General features: G+C 34.5%; 1 protein-coding gene across 1 annotated transcript in view; it reads right to left on the bottom strand.

Annotated features, from left to right (window-relative positions):
• Nucleotides 1-6070, bottom strand: part of lrp1aa (low density lipoprotein receptor-related protein 1Aa) — a 239829-nt gene extending 233759 nt beyond the window's left edge. Inside the window, exon 1 of the mRNA XM_056467699.1 lies at nt 5659-6070. Within this exon, the coding sequence (XP_056323674.1) occupies nt 5659-5758 (100 nt within the window). The 5' untranslated portion in view covers nt 5759-6070. The remainder of the gene's footprint in view (nt 1-5658) is intronic.
• Between the last annotated feature and the right edge of the window lie 10026 nt (nt 6071-16096).

Raw genomic sequence — 16096 nt, 5'->3', positions numbered from 1 at the left:
AATAATATTAATAATAATATAATATAATAACAATACTACTACTACTACTAATAATAATATAATTATAATAAAATAACAATACTAATAATAATAATAAAATAATAATAATAATAATAATAATAATAATATAATAATATAATAACAATACTAATAATAATAATAAAATAACAATAATAATAATAATAATATAATATAATAACAATAATAATAATATAATATAATAACAATAATAATAATAACAATAATAATATAATATAATAACAATACTACTACTACTACTAATAATAATAATATAATTATAATAAAATAACAATATTAATAATAATATAATATAATAACAATACTGATAATAATAATAATAATATAATATAATAACAATACTAATAACAATAATAATAATATAATATAATAACAATACTACTACTACTAATAATAATAATATAATTATAATAAAATAACAATATTAATAATAATAATATAATAATATAATAACAATACTAATAATAATAATAAAACAACAATAATAATAATAATAATAATAATAATAATATTATAATATAATAACAATACTAATACTAATAATAATAATATAATATAATAACAATACTAATAATAATAATAATAATAATATAATAACAATAATATTAATAATAATATAATAATAATCATATAATATAATAATAATACTACTACTACTACTAATAATAATAATATAATTATAATAAATAACAATATTAATAATAATAATATAATAATATAATAAAAATACTAATAATAATAATAAAACAACAATAATAATAATAATAATAATAATATAATAACAATACTAATAATAATAATATAATATAATAACAATAATAATAATAATAATAATAATATAATAACAATACTAATAATAATAATATAATATAATAACAATAATAATAATAATAATATAATATAATAACAATAATAATAATAATAATAATAATAATAATAATAAAATAAAAAACTAAGTCGTTTTGTCCTGTTTTCAATCCAAATATCTAAAAAAAATTATCAAGATACACACACATGAAATACCTCAAGCTTATGTCTTGTTTTCTAGAAAAAACACCTCAAAATTAAGTGATTGTTAGCCTCAAACAAGCAAAATTATTTGCCAAGGGGGTAAGAAAAATAATCTTAATGAGATATAATCTTAAGCAGAAGTTTGAAGCATCACTTCATTTCTCATGCCATTTTTCTTGTCTGGTAATCTTGAGTTAAGATTTTTTAGATATTTGGACTGGAAACGAGACAAAATGACTGAGTAAGAAAATAAATATATTTAACAACAGATGGAAAAATGAATGATGCAAAAAAAGAAGAGTAAATAAAAACATGCCTTTAGTCTTGCAATGCAAACTACCACCGCTGCTTTACTGCTGTTATTAACTCTTTCACTGGTGAGTTTAATATATTCTATCTGGATCTGGAAGTCAGGTTTTATTGTTTTATTTTTTTATTCAGCAGGATTCAGCACACAAATTCACCAGTTACTCCCCAAACACATGCAAGTAAGTGGCTGGTGAACATACAGAAGAATAGATTCAACTTTATAGGTACTCTTTCCACATGTGTATCTGATATGAATAAAACACATCGACAAATTATATTTGAATGCATTGTTAGACTTTCTTATGTGTTTTCTAAACTCTAAATGTATTGCTTTACTAGTACCTGTGTGTATTTACATGTCTAATTCATAAAATAAGCATTGGGTGGTTAAAACACTGCATAATCGTGATGACAAGTCTTTCTCCGGCTCAGCAGCAGACAACGCACCAAAGCTCAGTTTGAGTTTTTCAGTTCCCGCTATGAGCTAACGAGCTAACGCTAACTTGTCATGCTTGTCAAGCTGGATAATGAGTAAAAACACTAGCACCAGAGACTTTACGTTCCTCACTTCAAAACTGAACAGAAGTAGGATTGTGTAGTGATTTACCCTGCTGTTGAACTCCCTCCCTCCTCATCCCTGTCTATGAGGCTCCGACCTCTGCATCAGTGCGCGAGAGAGACCGTGTTCACTCCACTCCACACTGAACTAATGTTGTTTTTTTTAATAATCAAGCGTCCCCGTGTCGCGCGACACAACGAATCGATTATGAAATTCATTTCCAGCTATTTTAGTAAACTATTTTTTTCAATTTAATCGATTTGTTGTTGTAGCCCTATAGAGATGAACATCTGCGAGACGTTCCCGCAGATCTGCCATTTGCACATGCACACGAGACAGAGAGTGACAGCGGTGAAATCAAATGCTGAATCAAAACTTTGTCAAATCCTGAATCAATATTGGAGTTAATTTTGGATGCTGGAGGAAGGACGACATCATGGCTGAAGTATTTCTGTTAGGTACTGTTCTGTTTTAAACCTATTTTAGTCACGCAGAGCTGATGTAGATGTGTTGTTATGAATGGGTTATATGCACAGAAGTGTTGTTCAGCCACTCAAATCTTCTATTTTCAGACTTTTTACAGCAACAATAATGTCGATTTTTATTTAGTTTAACAACTAAACATCAGTAAACAGCGCTGTTCCACCTAGCCTGCTTTACTGAGCTGAAGTTGCTTTTATATTTACATTGGTTCATGTTGGAGCATTGACAGCCTGTGACGCGCTCACTATATTGTTTACCGCTAACTCTGAATATTCAGTCTGAAACAGCATGTAAGTATGGTTTAGTAATAAGTGTAAATCCTGCACGCCGCCGGCCAACCACTAAGCACACAGCAGTCGCTTTAGGACAAAGCGTGTGAGAGAGAGAGACCAGCGATCCTTGCATGCATGAAATGTTGCACATTATAACAAGTTCTGCTTGCTACACAACAGAAACTGTAGATATAACACAGGTTTTCATTGGGAATTGCAGTTTTATAAAGTACTATAAAGTTTTCTAACTGGCGAATGACGTGATCCAGTGGGTTGTCTGCTGTCATCTTTACGGTGCACATTCGTGATTTCAGGAGGCATGGCTTTGTACAGCAGTGGAGGGACTGTATTTTCAAAGATATCATGCTAAGCGTTAGCATTTAGGCAGATCATCTACTGCACCTTTAAGTGTCACTCTCTCAGTTATGACATATTAAATGAAAAGATGACATTGTTTGTTATGACAACTTGACATAAATACATCACAACCTGTTTTTGTTTTTCAACTTGACATAACCAAGACAACAAAACTTGTCATAAACATGATTATCATGAAGCCATTAGAAAAATATCAGATACTTCCTAACAGTATTAATATTTATTTAGACCTCAACTACAGCTGAATTGGTCATTTAAATGTCATTAAATATTAATAATGCTCTTAAAAATGATTTGAGTAATGACGCTTTTAATGAGACATTTAAATACAGTTTGTTCCACTGAAAACGTGATCAGAAAAATATTCACGACACAATTATAATACCTCATGACGGGTCATGTTTATGCCGGGTTTATGACAAGTTTTGTTGTCCTGATAACGTTCAAGTTGTCCTGACAAAAACAGGTTGTTATGAACTTGTTTATGTAAAGTTGTCATAACAAACAATGTCATCTTTGCATTTTAAATGAGCAAATGACACTTAATAACAGTTGTTATAAGCATTCACATTCATGACATGCGTCACATCACGATTATAAGTGTCTTATGAACACCCCTTTAAGGAAACGTCTTCTTTTGACATTCTGAAAAGGCATTTGTGGTAGGCGTGATATAAAAGCAAGTCTGTGCTGTACGTGTGTGTGTGGAGTTGAGTAAACAAGTGTGTAGTGTTTCCACATTTCACTGAGTAAACGACTTGTTGCATGTGCTACACACACATGTGCAGTATATTTAGACCACACCGCGAAAAATTCTTGGTTCCACACAACCGATTTGTGTTGGAACAACATGAAGGAATTAAGTTAGCTTATTAGTTCTTACAAATGTAAGTGGATTGATTATAAAACAATTAAGTTCCCCCAAATTCACAATCAGCTCATTGTAAATAAGTAGTTTGAACAAAGAGCAAATATCTTTTTTTGAAGTGCAGCTTTTACAGCAGAATGTACACTACGGCAAAATGGCAGACACACAATTGTACACTGAAAAAAGTGTTGCATGCAAAACTGTTGCAAACAATTTATTTGTGTTGAATTTAACTAAACTAATTAAAATAACAATGTTCAACTTAATTTGTTTGTTTAAATTCAGCGCAAATAAATTGTTTACAACCACTTCACGTAAAATAATTGAGTAAATTCAAGGAATCCTCTTTGAATAATTTTTTTTAGTGTAGGTGATATATTTATAACATATCACAAAGCTTAACTCTTATTTGCGTACTTGACTTATGAGAGGACATACAGAGTTCATGCATGTAAACAAATAAAAGGAAATAAGCACAACAAACACATAGCAAAGCTTCCAACGGGATGTAAAGGCTCAAATCCACTCAAATCTATGCACTCCTTTCCTTTCTTTAATAAAGTATAGATATATACTTATATACTATATATATATATATATATATATATATATATATATATATATATATATATATATATATATATATATAGTTGAAGTCAGAATTATTAGCCCCCTTTTTCTTTTTTAAATATTTCCCAAATGATGTTTAACAGAGCAAGGAAATTTTCACAGTATGTCTGATAATATTTTTTCTTCTGGGGAAAGTCTTATCTTGTTTTATTTCGGCTAGAATAAAAGCAGTTTTTAATTTTTTAATAACCATTTTAAGCTCAAAATTATTAGTCGCTTTAAGCAATTTTTTTTTTTCGATAGTCTACAGAACAAACCATCGTTATACAATAACTTGCCTATTTACCCTAACCTGCCTAGTTACCCTAATTACCCTAGTTAAGCCTTTAAATGTCACTTTAAGCTGTATAAAAGTGTCTTGAAGAATATCTAGTCTAATATTATTTACTGTCATCATGGTAAAGATAAAATAAATCAGTTATTAGAGATGAGTTATTAAAACTATTATGATTAGAAATGAGTTGAGGAAATCTGCTCTCCGTTTAACAGAAATTGGGGGAAAAAATTAAAAAGGGGGCTAATAATTCAGGATGGCTAATAATTCTGACTTCAACTATATATATATATATATATACATACTGCTGGAAAGGCCTGCAAATGCACGCACGCAGCCTACTCATGAGAGTAAATCTGATTCAACGCAAGCAAACAAACAATCTCCTTCATTAATTCACAACAAGACCTCGTCGAAAATGACAACCCCATTAATTAGCTGTGAGCTCACGTCCATATATCCCCATTTCCAGATTGCCATTATAATGCATGGCATGACTTGTGGTTTGATTTCACACGCAAAGAACTGATGTGAAAAGTTGCATGTATTCTGCTCATGTGCGCCGCTGTCATTGTTCATCCACTGATTATCCGTGTATATCAGCACTCCTGGGATGGATGTGTGTTGTGCGGGTGGCTACTTCAAAACCGTTATCTAACCCATTATTATACCTCACACACAACCTTTATGTCTCATTGGTTCGTATTCGGTGGTGGTAAATATACATATTGAATAAATGCATTGCAACAGTTGCTGAATTGTGGATGCATGGGGATGAACAGCATGCCAAATTATACATATATATAAAAAAACAACAACATCCTCACACACTCACCATCTATTGCCCTTGCAGGAAGAACCACCTCCAAACTGTACAAAAACCCCAGGAAGAACAATCCGACAAGCAGCCTGCAAGCCGTGGAGCGCAACATCATATTTCAACAGGACACACACACTAAAATATGTGTATAAAAAGGCCAGAAACAATAAAGCAAGGTCCGATGATCCTGTGAAGCTGCAGTCTGATGCGCCTCTCCAAATGCGCACTCTGGCGCAAAAGGTTTCTCCTGGCACGCACGATTCACCTATTCCTTGAATGCATGGCTCGATCTATGGATGATGCAGGTCTGATCCTCGGCATCAAAAAGGCGCTCAGACCGATGCTTTGTTGCGGATGACAGCCAGCTCCAGCTCCGCTCCGAGCTGATCACACCTATGAATGCAAACCCGATTCTCTCTGTTGCTGCTGGTAACACGGATTGGGCGAAATGTGTGGTCCAATCCTCAACTAGTGATGTTCGACTCGTGAATCGGTTCATTTCGCGCGAACCGATTCGCTAGTGGGAATCGTTGGTAACGGTTGATGGAACGATTTTGATAGATAGATAGATAGATAGATAGATAGATAGATAGATAGATAGATAGATAGATAGATAGATAGATAGATAGATAGATAGATAGATAGATAGATAGATAGATAGATAGATAGATAGATAGATAGATAGATAGATAGATAGATAGATAGATAGATAGATAGATAGATAGATAGATTCCTTAACTTCACTACAGGGTAATCTTAAAGCTTTTGAGACATCTCGACTGCTGAATAAATACTTAATGTTTACGATTAATATGCTTAGATAGATAGATAGACAGACAGACAGACAGACAGACAGACAGACAGACAGACAGACAGACAGACAGACAGACAGACAGACAGACAGACAGATAGATAGATAGATAGATAGATAGATAGATAGATAGATAGATAGATAGATAGATAGATAGATAGATAGATAGATAGATAGATAGATAGATTCCTTGACTTCACTACAGGGTAATCTTAAAGCTTTTGAGACATCTCGACTGCTGAATAAATACTTAATGTTTACGATTAATATGCTTGAGTTGAGTGTATTTAATTTTTGTTGTTAATTAACTCGTTTACTTTATGTATAACTCTGTATTCCCCTGTTAAATCTATAATAAAATAAAAGTTCAGGGAACGCAACTGTTATTTGTAAGATGTAATATTGAATATTGTTTTTATGTTTGTTTTTGAGTATATTTCTGTGCTATTTTTTAATTGATTTGTCTTATTTGCATTATCCTGTGGTTATAATTGTATTTGTTATACTAATTTACATTAATAATAATAATAATAATAATAATAATAATAATAATAATAATAATAATAATAATAATAATAATAATAATAATAATAGAAATGTAATATTGAAGCATTTTGTAAATCAGCTGAATTATCTTTTTGCTGCCCACTTGTTTATGTATTCCAATAGAGAACAACATATCTTTTGAACTATAACTCAAAATGAACTTCATAAATGAATTTTATAAACAAATAGCCAAGCATTTCTGTTTATCTGAATTCACGATTAATAGGCCTGTGTTTGAGTAGCTTGAACTAAAAAATTTTTTTCGAACTACTTGTTCTTGGTTTCTTTTAACTCATGATTTACTTTTCATAACTCAGGATTATTTTGCATTCAAACTCGTCTATATTCATTATCGACTACACAAATATAATGTTTTAAATGTAGAGAATATAAAATCAATGATGGAATAACCTTTATTTTTTTTAATCAGAACAAATAAAAACGTGTGTTTATGACCAATACTGTATTTTTTAAGTGCTCTAAACGCACAATATTTTAAAATCAAAAATAGAATAAAACAAACACATCTTCCTCAGACACACACTTAATACATTTTATTCCGGAGCAGAATGTTTTCTATAAATGAATATAATGGCAACACGTAATGAATGTAATGGGAACACGCGAGGATGTAAAAGAACCTATGCACTGATCAATTGAAGCAGATTGTTCGAAAGAACCGACTCGCTAGAATGAGTCGAACTTCCCAACATGAGCTCTGCTGGCTGCTGTGTGACGTCGGCAGGAAAACTCCATCCACGAGTAAACCGATTGATAAGCGCGGAGCTTCGCTATTGGCTGAGGAGATGTCGAGAAAAAAATCCATCCAATCAGCGCCGCCTGCGTTGAGTCGACGCCGAGAAACACGACACCAGAGACGTTTTACCGATTTATTATTGCGAAACTGAGTTTTTAGGACGACATTGTATCTTACATCTTAACACAAACACGAACTTATATTGAAATGCCTCGTTTTAAAGAAAGAAATAATTATTTAAAATAGTTTCAACTCATTTTAACATAAACTTGAACGTTAACCATTGCTATTCTCGTTGGTGAAACGATATTCATAAGAGCTACATAAAATATAAATCAAATTTGTGTGTTAAACATAATAGTGTAACGTTTTTATAACATACAGATGTTTCCAGTACTGTATGTGAAACTTATAAATATAACATTAGCATGTTGTTTAATCCTCACATTAATTCCAGCCCTGAACACTGTAATTCTATTTAATTCATCATTACAAGTACATGTAAACAACTTTTTAAGGAGGTATGAAAATGACATGTGAGTCATATCTGGTTAAAGAGTTTCTCCCGTGCAGTCTTTGGGGGAAAAACATCTAAACCAAACCCAAGGGTACAGTAATACGCAAGTAAACACTGGGATAAACATGTGCATGGGTTGAGAAACAGCCTTTATTCTGCTCAGGGCTCACAAACAGAAAACCGCTCTGAATGAATCCGGAACAAAAAGGAAACTCTTAGCTGGCAACATTTGGGACAATTATTTCTTTTCCCCATAAAGGCAGAACTGCTTACCATGCACTCGGAGCTCAGCTCAAATCCTGTTGTGTAACTAAATGAGTTTATCCAAGACTCTCACTGTGACCAACTGCGCAAGTAAATAACAACTTTCAATCTAGCACACCAACAGACAGAGAATAAGAAATCTACAATACTGAAGGACACTGCAGATGGGAAAAATATTCTCAGAGAAAGTCTGTATGAGCACTATTCACTCTGCTATTAGGAAGGAATTTTCCACATTGATTTCTCACAGGTGTTTTACCCATATTTCAAATTACACATTGCATTATAATACTGGAAGATTTTTCCTACGATGAGTGTATATTTTACCACAACGCGGTTAAGATTATCTTAAAGTGGACCTATTATGCAAAAATAACTTTTATAAGGGGTTTAAACACAGTTGTGTGTCAAAAGTCTGTGAATATAGCCAGCTTCCAATAGTAAAAATTAATTAATTCTATTAATTTATAATCAGACTTGCTAAAAACAGTCTGTAGAAACACTCTGATTGACATTCTTCCTTTGTACGTGTCATAGAGCGGGAAAGCCCCGCCCACTAGTGCCCATCTCTCCCTCATAAGTGCATATATTTTGAATCTGCTGCTGACACACAGGCATCTGTAGCTCCGCCCTCTTCTGAAAAGAGCAGTGTCATTTGAATTTAAAGCGACAGTCACCAAAACACTACAATTAGGATCAAAGCCTAAAATGGTCAGTTTCGGAGAGTTAGAAACATTATTTGTGCGGTATTTTGAGCTGAAACTTCACACATACAAACTCTAGAGGCATCAGATACTTGTAAAAATGGGCATAATAGGCTGCCTTATAACTCAGGGAATGTATTTAATCCAAAACAATTCCCATCGAGAGGCAGAATAATTTATTTACATTTTTTAATGTTAGTTTCAGTCACCAAATAGACATTCTTGATGTTTAGATCATTCAGCGCTTAAAGTGAGGGTGTGAGTGAGGTTTTTTGGCTGCCTTAGAATGCCTCATAATGTATTTTTTCACAGTGCATCAATGTGTAGACAGAACACTATTAATAAATAATCATACAGAGAAATGATGTGCCGTGAATTCCAACAAATGTGAGAGGTTTATTTGAGTGAATTACTTTACAGTGAAGAGTACTGAATATAGTCATTATAATGTGCTAAGAGTAATGCTGTGCAATAATGTCATATTAAAGGGATAGTCCTCCCAAAATTGGAATTTCTGTCATCGATTACTTTCCCTTCACTGAGTTTTTTGTTCTGTTGAACACAAAGCAAGATCATTTGGAGAAAGCTGAAAACCTGTAACCATTGACTTCCATTGCATTTGTTTTTCCTACAATGGTACAATGGTTATAGTGTTTTCTAGCTTTCTTCGAAATATAATTTTAGTGTTAAATAAAAAAGAAAACTCATTTAAATGTGAGTAAATATTGAGTAAATTTTCATTATTCTGTGAACTATCTCTTTTAGGAGCAAAAAGTTTTGTTGTTGTTGTTTAAAGCCAAATGAAGTCAATTAATTGAACGTTGTAAAAAGCAGCCATTGACCTCCATAGTAGAAACAAGAAATACTATGGAAGTCAATGGTTTTTTCCAGCACTCCTAAGAATATTTTCCTTTGTTTTCAACAGAATAAATAAACTCAAACACATTTGGAGCAAGATTAAATTACAGAATTTTCATTTTAGGATGAACTATTCCTTTAACAACACTCTACAATCAAAACACAGATTTAAAAAATACAAATGAAAGCAGAAAGTGTTCTTGTATTTGTCTGTATCGGAGAGAAGCATGATTGTTGAGCATTTTGATATGATATGTATTAATACCACTCAAGGTCGCCGATATAGTTTCAGGGCGCTATAAATGATTTATAAACCCGTAAAGTCACTGTGTGCATCAGCCTCTCTTTCTCACCTAAAATCATCCTAACCAACCCTAGTGATGGGGGTTTGCAACCAAAAACAATTTCTAGCGGATTTTAACCACCTACCAAGCAACTTGATGTTTAAAAGACGTCTAACAGACATTTAAACACAGACGTCATGGCTAAAACCAGGCTAAATTTGGGCTAATCTAATAGCCACCATTCAAGTCCAAAATAGACTGGTCATCAAATAGACAAATCAGATAGACTTCACATGTGTAGTCATTCATTTGATGACTATGGCCATTTTTTGGACTATTGTTAGACGTATATTAGATTTTCACCCAAATTTAGCCCTGTTTTGGCCAAGATGTCAATGTTTAGATGTCTATTAGATGTATATTGACATCTTTTAAACATTAAAAAAATGCTTGCTGGGCTCATCAAGCAACTTGACGTTTAAAAGATGTCTAATAGACATTTTAACACTGACATCTTGGCTAAAACCAGGCTAAATTTGGGATAATCTAATAGCCATCATTCAAGTCCAAAATACACTGGTCATCAGATAGACAAATCAGATAGACTTCACATGTGTAGTTATTCATTTGATGACTATGGTCATTTTTTGGACTATTGTTAGACGTATATTAGATTTTCACCCAAATTTAGCCCTGTTTTAGCCAAGATGTCAATGTTTAGATGTCTATTAGATGTTTATTGACATCTTTTAAACATTAAAAAAAATGCTTGCGGGGCTCATCAAGCAACTTGATGTTTAAAAGACATCTAATAGACATCTACACACAGACATCTTGGCTAAAACAAGGCTAAATTTGGGCTAGTCTAATAGACATCTAACAACAGCCCAAAAATAGACTGGTCATCAAATTGACAGATTAGACAGACATCAGATGCGTTGTCATTCATTTCTATGTATTTGATGACTATAGTCAATTTTTGGACAATTGTTAGACGTCTATTAGATTTCCACCCAAATTTAGCCCTGTTTTAGCGAAGACGTCTATGTTTAGATGTCCATTAGACATATTTTAAACATAAAAATGCTTCCTGGGCCCACCAAGCTACTTTATGTTTAAAAGACATCTAATAGACATCTACACACAGACATCTTTTCTAAAACAAGTCTAAATTTGATCTGTCAGTGAAAATCTAATAGACATCTAACATTAGCCCAAAAATAGGCAAGTCATCAAATATACGAATTAGACATGTGGTAATTCATTCCTACATATTTGATGACTATAGTCTCTTTTTGGACAATGTTACATGCCTATTATATTTTCACTAACAGCCCAAGCCTTGTTTTAACCAAGATGTCAGTCTTTAGATGTCTATTAGATGTCTACAAGACATCTAATAGGCATCTAAGCATAGACGTCTTGATTTAAACTGAGCTAAATTTGGGTGAATATTTAATGTCCAAAATGGACTATTTTTGGACTATTGTTAGAAAACTATTAGATCTTCACCTAAATTTAGCCCTGTTTTAGCCAAGATGTCTATGTTTAGATGTCTATTGGATGTCTGATAGAAGTCTTTTAAACATAAAAACTGCTTGCTGGGCAACTTCCATGTGACTAATCAAATATTTCAGCCAAATTCTCAGATTTTACAGCCTGAGCTGTTCTTCATTCTGCTGCTGTCCTTCTGCTTTGGACAGAAAATTAGATTTTGTTGCTGTAAGCCTTTCATCTCTCAGGAAGGTTGAACCATAGTCCGGACTATCATTCAGTGCACAGTGTGAAATACGGCAAGATGCACCTCTGGGTTGTCAGTCTAATTTGGCTGTAGTTGCGCACAGCAGAGGTGGACTGTACTTCTTTGCTTCCAGCCCAACACAGAGTCCCCTGTGGTCGGTTCTGTCTCCCCCATCGTCCCTGTGAATTGATGCTCAAGGCCAGTCTGTGTGCTTTCCTTTAGTGTGATATCTTATTTGTTTCTAGAGAAGACAATATCTCTCTCCTTTTTTTTTATTGACCTGATTTTGGCCATGAGTGGGGCACTTGCCCTGATAATGCTGAATCCAAGGATCTCTGTACGAGACGGGCCGACTGCTCATTTCTTTGAAGTGGTGTCTATTTACATCCTAGTTCAGACAACAAGTGAATCCAGTGCAGGGATTTCTCCTGGGGCATTACTGCTGGACCAGCTCTATTTATTCTTTATGTATATGCTGCAGCTATTTATGTAGGACATGGCCCTGTTAAAGGGTTAGTTCACCCAAATATAAGCATTCTGTTATTAGTTACTGAGCCTCACGTTGTTTCCCTGAGGCCTTTGTTCATCTTCAGAAAACAAATTAAGGTATTTTAGATGAAGTCCGAGAGCTACTTTATCCTCTGTAAACAGCAAGGGTCCCAAGACATCCAGACGAGGTCCAGAAAAAGAATAAAAAAGATTGTCAAAAAATAGCATGTGACTTCAGTGAGTCAACTTTGTTCACCTTTACCTTTCGCATCAAGTCAGGGTGTGCACTTACTATGGGCGATATGGCACAATATGATGCCCCTATAATGGCAGTCTATCTTATCCTGCAGTAAACGTTCACCCTGACATGAGGCGGGAAAGAAGACATTGGTGAATAGAGTATTTTTTGTGCCCAAATGTGTTCTTGGAGCTTCAGTCCTTTTCTCAAACTATTTGCATCTTAAGTCCCTCCCACTTTGAGATCCAACAGTCTACTTACAGCATAAGACCCTCCTCACTTGAAGATCCCCCAACCCACTTCTGTCAAAAGCCCCTCCCACTTGGACATCTTCCAAACTACTTGTTTCACAGGCCCCTCCCATTTGGACACATCCCAATGTACTTGTGTCATAAGCCCCTCCCACTTGGACAGCCCCAACCTACTTTCAGCATAAGCCAATCCCACTTGAAGGTCTCCCAACCTACTTGTGTCAAGACCCTCCCACTTGGATATTTTCCAACCCACTTGTCATAAGCCCCTGCCACTTGGACATCTTCCAAACTATGTTTCATAGGCCCCTCCCATTTGGACACCTCTCAATGTACTTGTGGCATAACCTCCTTTAACTTGGACGCCTTCTTACCTACATGTGTTATAAGTTTCTCCCACTTGGAGATCCCCCAAACAACTTCTGTCAAAAGCCCCTCCCACTTGGACATCTTCCAAACTACATGTTTCATAGGCCCCTCCCATTGGGACACCTCCCAATGTACTTGTGGCATACGCTCCTCCAACTTGGACATCCCCAACCTACTTTCAGCATAACCCTATCCCATTTGAAGGTCTCCCAACCTACTTGTGTCAAGACCCTCCCACTTGGACATCTTCCAAACTACTTGTTTCATAGGCCCCTCCTATTTGGACACCTCCCAATCTACTTGTCTCATAAGCTCCTCCCACTTGGTCTCTGGTCTGCAACACAAACTTGGATATCCATGCTTTGCTGGTGAGACATTCCCATTTATAATTTGGTCCCTGACTATTTGAGGTCCTGCTGAGGCCGAGATGTGGTGCCTTCCCAAAGTGGACCGTTCTTTGTGCCACTTTGTGCCAGTCTTTTTGTTTTTCAGTCCTTCTCTCCCTCTCTCTTTGAGTTGCAGGAGGTTGTGCAGACTTTGTCCTTTCAGAGCTCTGAGGATTTAAGCTGACCTCACATGCCAGTGGTGTAAATCTGACCATTTGTTTGTCTGCTTTGGTGGCCTTACCAAAGGTCTTGATGCTGTTGTCTGATGTCTGTCTGTATTGAAACAGGACTGCTTTATGAAGGCTTAAAGGTGAAAACAATCCATGCAGCTCATATGAGTTTGTGTGCACACCTACTGTAAAGAAAATGCTGCTTTTTCAAAGGCGTTGGTCAAAGGAGTATCACTTGAAGATGCTGTCATCAGTTTTGTAACTTTGATTGTCTTAGTAGTAATCAAGCTCTATCAACATTTAGTCATCCTCCACTGGTTCCAGACATGTTATGGTTTCTTCCTCCTGTTTTGAAGAATGCTAGAAATCAGACGTTATTGACTTTTAGTTTGTTTGTTTTTTGTACTTTTGATGTCTATGGCTACTTGACACCAACATTCTGCAAAATACCTTTTTATGTGTGTTAAAACAAGAAGCTCAACGTAATGAATGAGTGATTTTGGGTAAGAAATGTGCAGTAGGTAGGATTTATAGTGGTTGAACTATGTATTGCAGTCCAATTTTAAAATATTACAGTGGATTGTTTTTTATCCGGCTTCCAATGACTCAATGCACATGCAGGTTGCCAGATTGACGATACAAATAGGAGCAAGTGTGCCTGATGATCAAGCCTTACAATGTAAACCAATTAGCTATCAAGGTGTAAAATAAGTCTCTCTATGTTTCTAGAGTGTGTAAGTGTGAAGTTTCAGCTCATAATTGCACACAAATAATGTTTTCTAACTCTGAAACTGACCCTTTCACTCTTTGATCATAATGATGTTGTTTTGGTGACTGTCGCTTTAAATTCAAATGAAATTGTGCTCTTTACAGAAGCGGGCGGAGCTATAAATGCCTGTGTGTCAGCATAGTGTCAGATTCAAAAACAAGACTAACATTCTATATGCTAATGAGGGATAGATGTGCACTAGTGGGCGGGGCTTTCCCCCTCTGATGACACGTACAAAAGGAGAATGTCAATCAAAGTGTTTCTGCAAAGTGTTTCTGATTATAAATATCATTAGACGCTGGATATATTCACACCTGCCACACAACTGTGTTTAAACCCATTCATAACCTGTCTTTTTGGATTTTCAGACTACTGCTGCATCCTGAAGCTCATTCCTTCACAGTCTACTAGTAGATGGATCTGGTGGAGGAGGTAAATTGGACACTGTTGTAAATTCTGAGCACAAAAACAACTCTCAGATAAAACTGTTATAAATGTACTTTATCTTACACGTCGCCTGAATCAACAAATTCTTGTTTTAGCTCGATATATTGTGTATAATCTTATCTTACCCATACACAAAGAAGTGCAAGTCACTTTTCTAGAGTTTGAACTGAATATAACTCTTGTCTGAACAGTGATGAAGACTCCACTGCAAAAACGCTTGTCTTACTTAGATGTTTTGTCTTGTTTCTTGTTCAAATATCTAAAAGTGCCTAAATCACGAAGCATTTTTTTAGACAAGGAAAATAAATTTTTTTGATGTTGTTTTTTTCAGAAATAAAGAGTCAAAATGAAGTGAGTTTTTCCTTAAAGGGCACCTATGGTAAAAAATCTACTTTTCAAGCTGTTTGGACAGACATATGTGCATGTATGGTGTATAGACCGTCATATTGGGGTGATATAAACACACCCAGTGCTTTTTTTCAATTTAACAACATAAAAAACGGTGGACCAATTGGAGCGGTTTTCAGATCGACCGCTACTTTACCAATTGATTGACAGGCGTGTCATCATATCCTCAGTTTGTTGATTCACGTCCGCCATTTTCAGCGTGAGTCGAAGCGATATCTCTAAAGGAACACCCTAGCTCTATTTTTAGATGCAAGGCTCATTGGGCTCAACACAAGATCAATATTCTCCACATTATCGCTCTAATCGGAATTATTGGTTGTAGGGCTGGGCGATTCTTTCGATTTTTCCGATTAATTCGAATTTACGTTTTAAGACGATTTAATTTTTCATTAAATCGAGGTATCGCAATTTTTTTTAAATAAAACTATTAGGTACAATATGAGA

Source organism: Danio aesculapii, chromosome 11 (assembly GCF_903798145.1).
Source record: "Danio aesculapii chromosome 11, fDanAes4.1, whole genome shotgun sequence".
NCBI classification, from domain to species: domain Eukaryota; kingdom Metazoa; phylum Chordata; class Actinopteri; order Cypriniformes; family Danionidae; genus Danio; species Danio aesculapii.
Note: the sequence above shows the minus strand (reverse complement) of the source record. Positions and strands in the feature narration are given on the sequence as shown.